At 47.1% G+C, this 15,439-nt stretch overlaps 2 protein-coding genes across 2 annotated transcripts; both read left to right on the top strand.

The window, feature by feature from the left end:
* The first annotated feature begins 95 nt into the window (after positions 1 to 95).
* LOC132590523 (neurotrophin receptor-interacting factor homolog) lies at positions 96 to 6,739 on the top strand. Its single transcript, XM_060263438.1, has 6 exons — positions 96 to 185; positions 1,888 to 2,391; positions 2,639 to 2,753; positions 4,304 to 4,374; positions 5,274 to 5,400; positions 6,684 to 6,739. Exons 1-6 carry the CDS (start codon positions 96 to 98, stop codon positions 6,737 to 6,739), a joined length of 963 nt encoding a protein of 320 aa, XP_060119421.1.
* Positions 6,740 to 9,184: 2,445 nt separating this feature from the next.
* LOC132590512 (oocyte zinc finger protein XlCOF6-like) lies at positions 9,185 to 13,092 on the top strand. Its single transcript, XM_060263425.1, has 2 exons — positions 9,185 to 11,444; positions 13,058 to 13,092. Exons 1-2 carry the CDS (start codon positions 9,185 to 9,187, stop codon positions 13,090 to 13,092), a joined length of 2,295 nt encoding a protein of 764 aa, XP_060119408.1.
* Positions 13,093 to 15,439: the final 2,347 nt, after the last annotated feature.

The raw sequence follows: 15,439 nt of genomic DNA, 5'->3' as shown, positions 1-15,439 counted from the left end.
TATTTGAATACAGGCACTTTAAACGACAAGAAGGACTGGTTTTAGGGGCTCCTTGTAGGCATCGAACACAATTTTGTGTAGTTTGGTGGCAGGAGATGCCGGTTATCGAGGGTCACGTTCGAGCTGAGCACACTTCTTCAGATTCACTGAACTGGAGGCTAGCAGTCCATATCTATAGGAAGAGGGTGAGCAGCGGATTAGCACACAACTCAGTGAAAATGTGTAAGAGATGTGAGGACCCAACAGGGATAACAAGCTGAGTTTATATGGTCCCCATATATTACAGGATGACTGGCTTGGCACGGGTAAAGGGAGTGGAGTTCAGAGCCTTTCTCACCCGGGCCATTGTAGAGACTGCATTTGTTTGGATCTAATTCTGGAGGGAAACATGGGGAAGCAAATAAATACATGGAAATTGGAGACGGATGTGTAAATCTACCCTTTTTCATTGTGGAATGCTGAGAGTCGTTAACTGTTGTCATGGTCTTTAGCCCTGTAAGTGCACTGAGAGTTTCCTTCTAGTTGACAGCAGAGCCCTGAGGAGCTGGTTTTCAGCCTTCTGCAAAGATCTCCTCTTTGCTGGAGACCTGAGCAGGATCTGACCAAGTGAGCCCCACAGATCAAAGGGGGACCCCCTCCTTGGTGCTTGGAAGAGGTGCTCTTCCTAGTACTTCACATCTATTGAAAGGAGAGAAAAAAGGATGAAGGGGTCACCAGTCCGCCTGGTCCATTTGGGGCCCCAGATTGCCTTAAGAATTAGCCCCATCAGACAGACTGGACCAGTGGAATGAGAGGCTAAGCTTGTAACATCCTTCAAGAGCCAAGCAGAGACAGTGAACTTTCCCAAAGAAACAAGGAGGCATATCTAAAATAGTCTGGTACATTACATTACAAAGCAAAACAAAATAGGAGTCAAGTGGTACCTTTAAGACCAACTTAGTTTTATTCAGAACATTAAGCTTTCATGTGGTCTCTAAGCACACTTCATCAGACGAGGAATCCGGAACAGGGAGCAAAGCCACACATAACTGGTACTCAGTGGCTCAGAATGCAAACGGGTACAAATTTAAGATCCAATCGCAGTATAGTAAAATTGTCTGGTACGGAGTGGTTTAGAATGCAAATTTAAGATTCAATGACAGAATAGTAAAATTAATCCAATGTATAGCTGCGTAAGACTGTTTTATTATTTCTGTAGCTATTTATCTGTTTGTTTATAATCTGATATATGCCAATAAAGGCTTTTGATTGATAGTAAAATTAACAAATGGAGCAAACCTTTGATCTGAGTAGTATGAACATGCAAAAGCGATAAAACAGTAATATGTCAAAATGTGAGGTATTTATATCTCAGATTAATACAATATAGTCATTTACAGAGATTCTCACATTTTGACATATTACTGTTTTATAGCTTTTGCATGCTCATGCTACTCAGATCAAAGGTTTGCTCCATCTGTTAATCTCACTATTCTGCCATTGAATCTTAAATTTGCATTCTAAACCACTCCCTACCAGACAATTTTACTGTGCTGTGATTGGATCTTAAATTTGTACCAGTTTGCATTCTGAGCCACTGAGTACCAGTTATGTGTGGCTTTGCTCCCTGTTCTGGATTCCTCGTCTGATGAAGTGTGCTTAGAGACCACATGAAAGCTTATTTTCTGAATAAAACTAAGTTGGTCTTAAAGATGCCACTTGACTCCTATTTTGTTCTGCTACTTCAGACCAACATGGCTAACTACTTGGATCTAATTACGTAGCAAAATGAAACAAAACCTGATCTACAAACCACAAGAAGCACTTTTCTTCTGATCCACCGGGGCAATTCTCATTTGCTTTCCTTGTGACATGTAATTCTCTCTGTCTCTCCTTCCCCCTCCCCAGAAAGAAGCCTCTCTTCATAGTCAAGTCACTAAAGGGACATTGACACAGTCGGAGGTGGCCCAAAAGAAGGGGAAGGAGATGGAAGAGCAGGACCCAGAAGGACCTGGAGCTTTGGAGTTGGCAAGCAAAGGCTTCCATCCCACCCTAGCTGGGAGCAACGTTGAATTCTGGGAATGCCCTGTGCCAGAGGTCCTGCCTAAGGACACCGTGACCTCAGACACACATTTCCAAACCTTCACACAGTTCTGCTACCTTGAGGCTGATGGACCCCGAGAAGTTTGCAACCAGCTCCATCACCTTTGCAACCACTGGCTGGAGCCGGAGAGGCGCACCAAGAAGCAGGTCCTGGACGTGGTGGTTCTGGAGCGGTTCTTGGCCCTCCTGCCCCAGGAAATGCAGTGCTGGGTCAGAGGATGTGGGCCGGAGAGCAGTTCCCAGGCGGTGGCCTTGGCCGAAGGTTTCCTCCTGAGTCAGGCAGAGGAGAAGAGGCAGGCAGAGCAGCAGGTGAGGGGGTTTCCTCCAGCTACATCCAATTCCACATCTGACCTTATCTAAGGTTTCCCTGAGGGAAATTTGTCCAAGTGTTCATCCTCCAAATGGGAGATTTCTCAGCTTCCTTCAGCAGCTTCTTCTAGAGAATTTCTGCTCCCTCCAGATAAGTGACCAGGTCTGCTGATGGAAGGTGCAGAGTCTGGGAGTGGGGCAGGATCCAGTGCCTGGTCTCTTCCTTCCCATCTCTTATCCCTTTCAGATGTGGGGACCATCGGTGAAGGCAGAAGCTGCATTCTCTGGGGCAGACGGAGCTTCCTTGGAGCAAGGGCAGAGGGCGCAGGCCCAGGAGGGTGCCCAAGATGCCCTCTCCTCTGGTAAGGACTCTTTGTGCCTGGAGGCGATTGGGGCACCCCGTGAATGTGATAGGGAGAGCATTAAGGTCAGGAAAAGAATTAAATAGGTCTCCACAGAACACAGCACTCAATACCCACTAACCCTCATTCTTCTCCAAGGGGATCAGACCGATTCGTGGAGGGCAAGTCCTCTCATTCATTATTCATATTTCACCTTCCTTACATAAGAACATAAGAGAAACCATGTTGGATCAGGCCAATGGCCCATCCAGTCCAACACTCTGTGTCACATCAGAACAAAAGAGAAGCCCTGTTGGATCAGGCCAGTGGCCCATCCAGTCGAACACTCTGTGTCACACAGTGGCCACACACACAAACACGCACACACTGTGGCTAATAGCCACTGATGGACCTCTGCTCCATATTTATATCTAACTCCCTCTTCAAGATGGCTATGCTTTAGCCACCACCACCTCCTGTGGCAGTGAGTCCCTTTGGGTGAAGAAGTACTTTCTTTTATCTGTTTTAATTGAGCTCATCAATTTCATTGAATGCCCAGGAGTTCTTCTATTGTGAGAAAGGGAGAAAAGTAAGCTTCTCGCCCACCCCCAAGTCTACTCAGGTTGACAATGGCTTTCCAGTATAATATCCCCTTTGGGCTGTGGGTTCCCACCTTAGAGTACTCACTAGATTAGGGCCATTCAACAAATAAGCTGGCTGAAAGCATCAGCCTTTTGTTTGCAAGGACACAACTCCAGGAAGCAGGAGTTTGAGCTGCCTATAGGAACTCTGAAAATGTAACCCTCTCTACTCCATTTAAAACCATTGCAGAGCAAAGACAAAGCTGCAAGGAAAACATGGAAATGACCTCAAAATCCACCCCACGTTTTCCTTGCAGCAGCCAGCAAAGAAAGGCAGGAAGAGCCAGGAACTGAGACTCAGCCTTGGAGCTTCAAGGAGGTCTTCGAAGAGCTTTTGAAGCGGCCAACTGAAGGAGACTCTGCCTCAGAGCTTAAGAGAGCCTGAGAACTGAAAGGGAGGTAGCCTCCAGGGTTCAAAGAGTAAAGACAACAGGGGCAGAAAAGAGCTCCGTGGACCGGATCAAAGCCCTGGGCGGGCCGCTTCTGGCACGCGGGCCGAGTGTTTGACACCCCTGCCCCGGATTCTCCAGAAATGCTCCAGTGACATCTGGGATTTGGGCTGACCGCGATGGTGACATTTCATGCAATGTCATTTCCACCTCTGTCTATATCCAGCGGCAGCCCAGACTCAAGGGCCCAGCCGGCAGAAGAATGGGATTCCTGGGTTTGTGTTCTGATCCAGCAGGGATGCTGTAACTTTAGGAACTCCAGAGTTCCCAGGGCAATATGTTGGCAGAGATTTTCACCCCGAGGCTCATGGGTTCTTCTCTTCTGCTTCTCCCAGGATTTAGTAAAAAGTGTGAAAGAATGTGTTGAGTGTACCAAGGGCAACGTGTCGGACACCTGGGAAGGGGGTGTGAAGCAGGGAGCAACAAAGCAAATGGAATAAGAAGTCAAACACCCTTCCTTCCTCGTTTCTCTCACTAACAGGCAGTGGAGAGATGCTGTTGAGCTGCTATCTTTCTGGAGGTGTGGAAACGGCTGCTTTACCTCCAGTCCAGGTAGGGGAGATGTGCGGGAGACAGCCTGGGTCCCCCTTTCTCGGGGAGCGGGGGCTTTTGCTCCCAGTTTCTACAACGGTCCGGATGAGAGAGGATCTAAATGCAGCTTCCTTTCCCCATGCCAAGCCGTATATCCTGTTCCGCCCCAGACTCCTCCCTTCCAGTGTGCAATGCCTGTCCGGCATGGAACAGGCTTCCTTGGGAGGTGGTGGGCTCTCCTTTCTTGGAGATTTATTTATTTTCTTTAGTTATCTTGCAGATTTCTAGTCCCCCCTTTCCCAAGTCGGATTCAGGGCGGATTACAACATCATAATATGTGGAAATGGCTGCTTCACCTCTAGTCCAGGTAGGGGAGATGAGCGGGAGACAGCCTGGGTCCCCCTTCTTTCTCGGGGAGGGGGGGCTTTTGCTCCCAGTTCCTACAAGGATCCGGATGAGAGAGGATCTAAATGCAGCTCCCTTTATTCACGCCAAGCCGTATGTCGTGTTCTGCCCCAGACTCCTCCCTTCCAGTGTGCAATCTCTGTACGGCATGAAACAGGCTTCCTCAGAAGGTGGTGAGCTCTCCTTCCTTGGAGGTTTATTTATTTTATTTTGTTATTTTGGGGATTTCTAGTGTGCTCTTTCCCAAGTCGGATTCAGGCTGGATTATGACATAATAAAATAATTAAATCACACAATAAAACAGTTAAAATTAAACAGTTAAAACCATTAAAAAGAAAGAAAATAAGGCAGATGGCTAGATGGCCATGTGACAGCAATGAAGACCCTGTGAATTTAGGGGGACCTATTTGTGAGTTTCCTGCATTGTGCAGGGGGTTGGACTAGAGGACTGTGGAGGTCCCTTCCAGCTCTAGGATTTTGTGATCGCTGATGAGGGAATCTCCTTTTTCTTTCAGTTCCCCATTTCCTTTGAGGAGGTGTCTGTCTGCTTCACCCCAGCAGAGTGGGCCCTGCTGGATCAGGGCCAGAGGACTCTCTACAGGGAAGTCATGCGGGAGAACTATGGAAGCGTCATCTCTCTGGGTAAGGAGCTTTCAAAAGGGCCAAAGGTATGAGTTGGTACCTCTGGGAGGATGCTGGAATCAAACTGTTGAACAGCAATCCATCATTTTGAGGTCTTTCCAGCTTTGGTGAGGGGCGACTGAGACCAGTGTTGTGGCCGTCACCGAAGCCTGAGAAGGTGTCCCGGATAACAATGTTTGGTAAAACCTTTTTGGTGAAACCATATAATCTTTTTGTACATCACAACAGAACAAGAAAGGTCCATTCTCGCATTAAAATATTACGAGAGAGGCAGGCCTGTAGCTAAGGGAGGCCCCGGGGGGGAACGGCCCCTCTACCCAACCCCCCTCAACAAGTATTGTCCCTCCTTTCCCCGCCGCTCTTGCGGCCCCTGATCTCTGCGCCGCTGCTCTTTCAGCCCTCGCCCGATCTCCGCAATGCTGGTCTGGCTGCCCCCGCCCGATCTCCCCGCTGCTGCTCTTGCGGCCCCCTCCCAAACTCCCCGCCGCTTTTCTGGTGGCCCCCACTCTCATAAGCACTCTTGCGGCCTTCGCCAGAATTCCCCACTGCTGATTTGCAGCCCCCCCACCAATTTTTTATTCCTCTGAGGCCCCTCCCCCAGAACTCTTCTGGCTACGGGCCTGGAGAGAGGTCCAGTGAGCCTCTCAGATTTAGATGAGATATAGGCTCATTTTGTCAATGAAGTTCTTCCTCAAGAGTAGTCCTTATTTCTTTCAGGGTTGTCAGCCTCTTGTAACAATTGAATGGAAATGCTCTTCTGCAACATCTGTTTTTGTTTTTCAAGTTCTCTCATCGTGGGATAAACCATGGCGATAACAACAGGACACACCACAAAGCTGAATGGAAATAGATAATTTTTAAATTAAGATATTGTTAATTGATATTAAAAACTTACCACTCAGTCCCACTTAAGTGTATATATATATTTATTAGGAGCTTAAACCAGTCCTGAACCACTTCTTCAACCAGATGCAAAAGCCTTCTGGAGCTTGCTGGCAAATTGCTCTCTACAATATTTTTATTAGGAGCAAGGCGTTCCTTTTGATGGCAGAAAGCAAGCTCCAAAGGGATTGAATGGCAAGTTTCTGGGTGCACATTGGACCTTTCTTGTGATATTGTAATGTGAGAATGGACCTTTCTTGTGCTGTTGTAATGTACAAAAAATTATATGGTTTTTCTAAAAAAGTTTTACTAAACATTGTTAGCCAGGACATCAGAGGGTCTGTATCTCTTGGTGCGTGTAATGTGAAGTGTGATCCCATTTTGTTGGTGTTACTGAGAAGGTGTCCCGGCCGGAGGCAAAGGTGGAGATGAAAGAGACCCTGAGAAAGAATCCTGAAGGGGCCAGATCCTCATTTCTCTACTGCTTACGTTTACAACACCCCTCCTCCCTGGATGGGATTACAAACATCCCCTTTGACTGTGACCTGGAAAAGATGCTGTCAAGAACCCAAGCCTGGGTCCCCCTGGTGTTATACTTCTACCTCTGTAGTGTCAGGTGGTCTGAATGACCCAATCGAGGGTCCTCCCTGATGGAATCTTCCAGAAACTGTCAGCACCCACCCAGTCCCCCCTAACTCCTGGTTGCACAACTGGATACAGGTTCTCAGGATTCACCAAAGCCAGCCCCGAGAAAGATAAGCTGGAGGGGGGGTGTCAAATCTTCAACACCTGCAAGTTAGACGGACCATTTAATACTCACATTAACCCTTGAGGGGAACTAGGGTGCTTTGCCTCACAGATCTGTCCCTCTTACACTGGTTGAGATTGCGGGCTAAGATCCTGACCATGATTCCAGAAGAATTTTTACTCCTGAATTTATTTCCTTCCCGATAGAAGAATGATTACTTTTTCTTTCTCTCTCTCTGCAAATGAAGCCAGAAGTATAAGCGAGACTTTGGTGGAGAAAGACAATCGCCTTGCATCCAAAGAAAAGCTGGGGAGTTTCTCAAGAGGATCTCAAGAGCAAATTTCCTCCCCAAATGAGCTGTCTGAGAGTAAGTATCATTCAGTTAGCCCAATAAAGAGGCAAGGCATAGCCATGGGGGAGTTTGGATTGACTTTGGAGCAAGATTAAGTTATTTATTTTATTTTTATTTCTTGCACTTGTATTCCGCCCTCCCCAAACGGGCTCAGGCAAATTGATGACAGATTCACATTATAACAATAATTCATGGGCATTCGATGAAATTGCTGAGCAGCCAGGTTAAAACGGATAAAAGGAAGTACTTCTTCACCCAAAGAGTGATTAACATGTGGAATTCACTGCCACAGGAGGTGGTGGTGGCCACAAGCATAGCCACCTTCAAGAGGGGTTTAGATAAAAATATGGAGCTGAGGTCCATCAGTGGCTATTAGCCACAGTGTGTGTGTATGTATAAAATTTTTTGCCACTGTGTGACACGGAGTGTTGGACTGGATGGGCCATTGCCTGATCCAACATGGCTTCTCTTATGTTCTTAATAAAACATTATTAAAATATTAAAACAGTTTGAATACAGTTCACATAGCGCGCTCTGTCTGTTTTGAATTAATTTGTGATGCCATTGTGGGGTAGATAGTACACACCCTATAGATGTTAAAAGTGCCTCCACTTAGTTATTAAAAGCCTGCCTGAGCAGGTATGTCTTACAGGCCCTGCGGAATTGTGATAACTCCTGCAGGGCCCTGGTCTTAGGCAGGGCCTTCCAGAGGGAAGGCGTAGCAACGGAAAAGGCTCTTGCGGTCAAACGGGCCTCTTTTAGCCCGGGGATCTTTAAAAGATTTAACGAGCTTGATCGTAGTGCTCTCTGGGGCTCCTGTGAGGAAAGGCGGTCCAGAAAGTAGACAGGTCCCAAGCCATATAGGGCTTTAAAGGTCAAAGCCAGCACTTTGAACCGGGCTCAGAATACTACAGACAAGCTGTGCAGCGTCTCCAGTGCAGGCTGGGACAATAATACAGCCCCCTGCGGGGGGAGGAGTCCTTCTGGGGATGTCAAGAAGAAGAATATATTGGATTTATATCTCGCCCTTTACTCTGAATCTAAAGAGTCTCAGAGCGGTCACAATCTCCTTTACCTTCCCCCCCGCACCACAACAGACACCCTGTGAGGTGGGTGGGGCTGAGAGAGCTCTCCTCAGAAGCTGCCTTTTCAAGGACAGCTCTGCGAGAGCTATGGCTAATCCAATACCATTCCAGCAGCTACAAGTGGAAGAGTGGGGAATCAAACCCCGTTCTCCCAGATAAGAGTCCGCACACTTCACCACTACACCAAACTGGCTCTGGAAGAGGCAAGGAATAGCCATGGGGGATTTTGGATTGAGTTCAGAGCAACATTTGGTTGGGATAATCAGACAGCCCACTGCAGAGACAGGAGGCCTTCTGGGGACTGGGACTTGTAGGGTCAGGAGCTTCCTCTGAGCAAGAGCTCAGGTATGGCTCTCGTAGGGATGAGGTATCCTGAAAGACTAGATATCTCGCGGAGGGTGGAAGAAAGGTTAAGATCAGGCAAGCCAAAGGAGGCTGAAGGGCCCTCATACCTTTCCTCCTGCAGTCACATCGATGCCTTTAGAACTTACCTGCCCTCCAGGTGTTAATGGGATATCTCTTCTTATTCCAGCCAAGGACGATCAGAGCAATGAGGAGGGTGAGGAACTGGATCAGCAGTTGCCAGATGGAGTTAAAAATGTGGACTTGAAAGAAAACATCAGGAATCCAGGCAGACCTAAGAGAAAGAAAGGCAGCCATACAGCTGAGAAGAGAGATAGAAGACGACGTAATGCACGTTTTCCAAAGCAGAGGATAATGAGGGCAAGTACATCCGTTCAGTGTGTAAAGCACTTCAAAATCAGATCACAGCTCCCTCTGCACCAAAGACAACGAAGAGGGCAGAAATCCTTTGAATGCACAGAGAGTGGAAGGAGATTCAGTGAGACAGGGAATCTTCACAAGCATCAGAGAATCCACAAAGGAGACAGACCTTTGGACTGTTTAGAGAGTGAAAAGAGATTCAGTCAGAGTGGCCATCTTCAAAGTCATCAGAGAACCCACACAGGGGAGAAACCTTTTGAATGCTCAGAGTGTGGAAAGAGATTCACTGACAGTAGCAGTCTTCAAAGTCATCAGAGAACCCACACAGGGGAGAAAACTTTTGAATGTTCAGAGTGTGGAAAGAGATTCAGTCAGAGTGGCCATCTTCACAGGCATCAGAGAACCCACACAGGGGAGAGACCTTTTGAATGCTCAGAGTGTGGAAAGAGATTCACTGTCAGTAGCAGTCTTCACAGGCATCAGAGAACCCACACAGGGGAGAGACCTTTTGAATGCTCAGAGTGTGGAAAGAGATTCACTGACAGTAGCAGTCTTCAAAGTCATCAGAGAACCCACACAGGGGAGAAACCTTTTGAATGCTCAGAGTGTGGAAAGAGATTCACTGTCAGTAGCCATCTTCACACGCATCAGAGAACCCACATAGGGGAGAAACCTTTTGAATGCTCAGAGTGTGGAAAGAGATTCAGTCAGAGTGGCAGTCTTCAAAGTCATCAGAGAACCCACACAGGGGAGAGACCTTTTGAATGCTCAGAGTGTGGAAAGAGATTCACTGACAGTGGCAGTCTAATAAGTCATCAGAGAACCCACACAGGGGAGAGACCTTTTGAATGCTCAGAGTGTGGACAGAGATTCAGTTGGAGTGGCAGTCTTCGAAGTCATCAGAGAACCCACACAGGGGAGAGACCTTTTGAATGCTCAGAGTGTGGAAAGGGATTCAGTCACAGTGTCACTCTTCAAAGGCATCAGAGAACCCACACAGGGGAGAGATCTTTTGAATGCTCAGAGTGTGGAAAGAGATTCAATCGGAGTGGCAATCTTCAAACTCATCAGAGAACCCACACAGGGGAGAGACCTTTTGAATGCTCAGAGTGTGGAAAGAGATTCAGTCTGAGTGACCATCTTCAATGGCATCAGAGAACGCACACCGGGGAGAGACATTTTGAATGCTCAGAATGTGGAAAGAGATTCATTGAAAGTTGCTATCTTCACAGGCATCAGAGAACCCACACAGGGGAGAGACTTTTTGAATGCTCAGAGTGTGGAAAGAGATTCAGTCAGAGTTGCCATCTTCAAAGTCATCAGCGAACCCACACAGGGGAGAGACCTTTTGAATGCTCAGAGTGTGGGAAGAGGTTCAATCAGAATGGTCATCTTCAAAGGCATCAGAGAACCCACACAGGGGAGAGACCTTTTGAATGCTCAGAGTGTGGAAAGAGATTCACTGACAGTAGCAGTCTTCAAAGTCATCAGAGAACCCACACAGGGGAGAAACCTTTTGAATGTTCAGAGTGTGGAAAGAGATTCAGTCAGAGTGGCCATCTTCACAGGCATCAGAGAACCCACACAGGGGAGAGACCTTTTGAATGCTCAGAGTGTGGAAAGAGATTCACTGTCAGTAGCAGTCTTCACAGGCATCAGAGAACCCACACAGGGGAGAGACCTTTTGAATGCTCAGAGTGTGGAAAGAGATTCACTGACAGTAGCAGTCTTCAAAGTCATCAGAGAACCCACACAGGGGAGAAACCTTTTGAATGCTCAGAGTGTGGAAAGAGATTCACTGTCAGTAGCCATCTTCACACGCATCAGAGAACCCACATAGGGGAGAAACCTTTTGAATGCTCAGAGTGTGGAAAGAGATTCAGTCAGAGTGGCAGTCTTCAAAGTCATCAGAGAACCCACACAGGGGAGAGACCTTTTGAATGCTCAGAGTGTGGAAAGAGATTCACTGACAGTGGCAGTCTAATAAGTCATCAGAGAACCCACACAGGGGAGAGACCTTTTGAATGCTCAGAGTGTGGACAGAGATTCAGTTGGAGTGGCAGTCTTCGAAGTCATCAGAGAACCCACACAGGGGAGAGACCTTTTGAATGCTCAGAGTGTGGAAAGGGATTCAGTCACAGTGTCACTCTTCAAAGGCATCAGAGAACCCACACAGGGGAGAGACCTTTTGAATGCTCAGAGTGTGGAAAGAGATTCAATCGGAGTGGCAATCTTCAAACTCATCAGAGAACCCACACAGGGGAGAGACCTTTTGAATGCTCAGAGTGTGGAAAGAGATTCAGTCTGAGTGACCATCTTCAATGGCATCAGAGAACGCACACCGGGGAGAGACATTTTGAATGCTCAGAATGTGGAAAGAGATTCATTGAAAGTTGCTATCTTCACAGGCATCAGAGAACCCACACAGGGGAGAGACTTTTTGAATGCTCAGAGTGTGGAAAGAGATTCAATCAGAGTTGCCATCTTCAAAGTCATCAGCGAACCCACACAGGGGAGAGACCTTTTGAATGCTCAGAGTGTGGACAGAGATTCAGTCGGAGTGACCATCTTCAAAGACATCAGAGAACCCATATGGGAGAGACATGTTGAATGCTCTGCGTGTGGAAAGAGATTCAGTCACAGTGGCACTCTTCAATGCCATCAGAGAACCCACACCGGGGAGAGACGTTTTGAATGCTCAGAGTGTGGAAAGAGATTCAGTCGGTGGCCATCTTCAAAGTCATCAGAGAACCCACACAAGGGAGAGACCTTTTGAATGCTCAGAGTGGAAAGATGTTCAGTGAGAGACAGAATCTTCAAAGTCATCAGAGAACCCACACAGGGGAGAGACCTTTTGAATGCTCAGATTGTGGAAAGAGATTCAGTCAGAGTTGCCATCTTCAAAGTCATCAGAGAACCCACACAGTGGAGAGACCTTTTGAATGCTCAGATTGTGGAAAGAGGTTCAGTGAGAGACAGAATCTTCAGAGGCATCAGAGAACCCACACAGGGGAGAGACCTTGTAATTGCTTAGCCTGCTAAAGCAGCTTTATCTTATTTTATAACTAAAAAAGAGCCACAGTCCGTATAAAGAACTGGCACTATATAAACTATTGTAGAAAGCTTGATTCTATGCAGAAATGTTTTTGTAACCAGGAAGAAATATTAAAAATGCTCTCAATATGGAAGAAGCTTTAGCCGTGTTCGAAGCCTTCAGATACATCTCACTACCCCATATGGTGTCAAAAGGACACCAGACTCTTCTCTTTCAGCCAGTTGGCAACCCTAGATTGTTTATTAATCTGAGAAAACGAAGCTGAACTAAGGAATGTTCATAGGTTGTTTAAGAGATTCTTATGTGTATCAGGTACATCAGACTTATACTCCTTATACATAGATATCTGGTCCTTTGAAATTAATTTTAATAAATCGATGAATATTCCTATGAGATTATTGTAAATTACTGTATTATTTTAAACTGTATTTTTTCCATCTAATTGTGGGGGCTGGGGTGAACAGAAGTATCATTTGTTATAGAAGTTCGTTCCCTCTCAAATGTTTGACCTGCAACACAAATTGTAAGTTGCTTCGGCTCCAGCTACCAAAGGAGTGGTGTTCTAACCCTCTGTGAAGTATTCCATCTGCGGCTTTGGTGTGTTCTCCCTAAGCATCCCACACCTGCAAATGATACTTCATCATTCAGCCTTGATTGGCTGGCAGGCTCTTTAAAGCTGCTGGAGGCCTTCCTTTAAGGGGATTAGCCTTACCCTCCTGGTTACATGGGTCTGAGAGCTTGAAACTTTCTGTCTCTGATATCTGACAATGATGCTCATGTATCTTACAGAGTCTCTTTGCTTGCCCTTGCAGCTGATAAGAGTAAGAGTGATATCAAATGTAACTGATTGACAGTTTGGTGTAGTGGTTAAGTGCGTGGACTCTTATCTGGGAGAACCGGTTTGATTCCCCACTCCTCCACTTGCAGCTGCTGGAATGGCCTTGGGTCAGCCATAGCTCTCTTAGGAGCTCTCCTTGAAAGGGCAGCTGCTGTCAGAGCTCTCTCAGCCCCACCTACTTCACAGTGTGTCTGTTGTCGGGAGGGGAAGTAAAAGGAGATTGTAAGCAGCTCTGAGATTCAGAGTGAAGGGTGGGGTATAAATCCAATATCATCCATCAACAACATCTTGAGGGCGGCCCTTCTGGGGAACTTTTAAGACGTTTTCTGTGAACTTTGGCGTTTGTGTTCTGTTTTGTAAACGCCAATGGCTACACACAATAAATTTTTGACTGACTGAAACTTTGCTGGCATTGGTATTCTTTTTTCTCTATCATCAGACAGGGATTTGTTACTTTTTCTACTTTTTCTTAATAAACTTTGTCAGGTTTTTTCAAAGCTGAAGTGTGGAACAGTTTTGTTAAGAAGTGTGTCTTCCATCCCAGAGCCGAACCGGAGACTGGGGAGGTGGCCTTTGAAGGGGGGAGGGTTTTAATTCTTGTTAATCCAACAAACCACTCCTTGCGCTGTTTAACGCACACTGAAAAATGCACTTTCAATGCACTTTGCAACTGGAGTTTACTGTGCAAAAGGCCAAAATCCACTTGCAAATGGTCACTAAAGTAAGTATGTAAAGTAAATTTATTTTTATATCCCGCCCTCCCCCGCCAAAGGCAGGCTCAGGGCGGCTCACAGACATGGGACAACCATGATTTGAATAAAATACAATCAAGACAAAACAGATTAAGATACAATTAGGTTACATAGAATAGTTAAAATAGATAAAATAGCTATTATAAATTAGGTTAAGGTGCTACAGTTCACAGTCGTATATAAGATGATTAGGTGGCTACAGGTCCGTTTAGCCGGGTTCTATCTTAAAAGCAAGCTGAAAGAGGGTGGTTTTGCAAGCCCTGCGGAACTGATTCAGGTCCTGCAGGGCTCGCACCACCTCTGGAAGTTGATTCCACCATCGGGGGGCCATAGCTGAGAAGGCTTGCTCCCTGGTTGTTTTCAATCTAGCCTCTCTTGGCCCAGGGATTTTTAAAAGATTTTGAGAACTAGATCTCAGTGCTCTCTGGGGAACATATGGGGAGAGGCGGTCCCTAAGGTAGGCAGGTCCTCGGCCATATAGGGCTTTAAAGGTAATAACCAGCACCTTATAGCGAACACGGTAAACAACCGGCAGCCAGTGCAGGTCCCGCAGCCCAGGCTGCACGTGTTCCAACCGGGGTAATCCCACCAACAGCCTGGCCGCCGCGTTCTGCACTACCTGGAGTTTCCGTGTTCGGTATAAGGGCAGCCCCATGTAGAGGGCATTACAGTAGTCTAGTCTCGAGGTGACCGTTGCGTGGATCACAGTTGCTAGGTCGCTGCGCTCCAAGAAGGGAGCCAACTGCCTCACCCTCCTAAGATGGAAAAAGGCAGATCTAACAGTGGTAGCTATCTGGGCCTCCATTGATAAGGAGGATTCCAGTAGCACTCCCAGGCTCTTGGCCCTGCGCACTGGTATTAGTGGCGCACCGTCAAAAGCCGGTAGGGTGACCTCCCCTCCTGGCCCGCCGCGGCCCACGCAAAGGACCTCAGTCTTCGCCGGATTCAACTTCAGCCCACTCAGCCTGAGCCAGCCAGCCACGGCTTGTAACGCCCGGTCCAGATTTATGGGGACGTCGCCAGTCCGGCCGTCCATCATTAGATAGAGCTGGGTATCATCAGCGTACTGATGACAACCGAGCCCATACCTCCGTGCAATCTGGGCAAGGGGGCGCATATAGATGTTGAACAACATCGGGGAGAGAACTGCCCCCTGAGGCACCCCACAATGAAGTGGGTGTCTCTGAGACAGCTCCCCCTCAAAAGTGGATAGAAACAGCGTTTTTTAAAATGTCTGAAACCGCCTACAGCAGGGTTTCCCAAACTTTTCTTTCCCGCGGCCCAGTTATTTTTACTCTTCTTTGTGGCCCACTAAAATGTGGGAGTGGAGCCAGAAGACTTCAGGGGTGAAGCTGGGAGACAGGAATTATGTCATTTCCTGTGGTGTCACTTCCAGGTCAAGGGCCAAGTGATGTCACTTCTGGGGCACACTGAACCAAAACTGCACCTTTTTATGTGATGTCAGTTCCAGGTCATTCCCCCAAACCTGCTCCTCCTTAAGTAACTTCGTTTTCAGAAAAATCTCTCTGAAACTCATGCTGAGCCAAAATGGGAGTGGAAAGTGGGCGGTCTGCAACTTTTTCATTCGTTCCCAGAGTCCCCTC

This window comes from Heteronotia binoei, chromosome 2 (genome assembly GCF_032191835.1).
Source record: "Heteronotia binoei isolate CCM8104 ecotype False Entrance Well chromosome 2, APGP_CSIRO_Hbin_v1, whole genome shotgun sequence".
Lineage (NCBI taxonomy): Eukaryota > Metazoa > Chordata > Lepidosauria > Squamata > Gekkonidae > Heteronotia > Heteronotia binoei.
The sequence above is the reverse complement of the archived record's forward strand: the minus strand, read 5'-3'. Positions and strand labels throughout refer to the sequence as shown.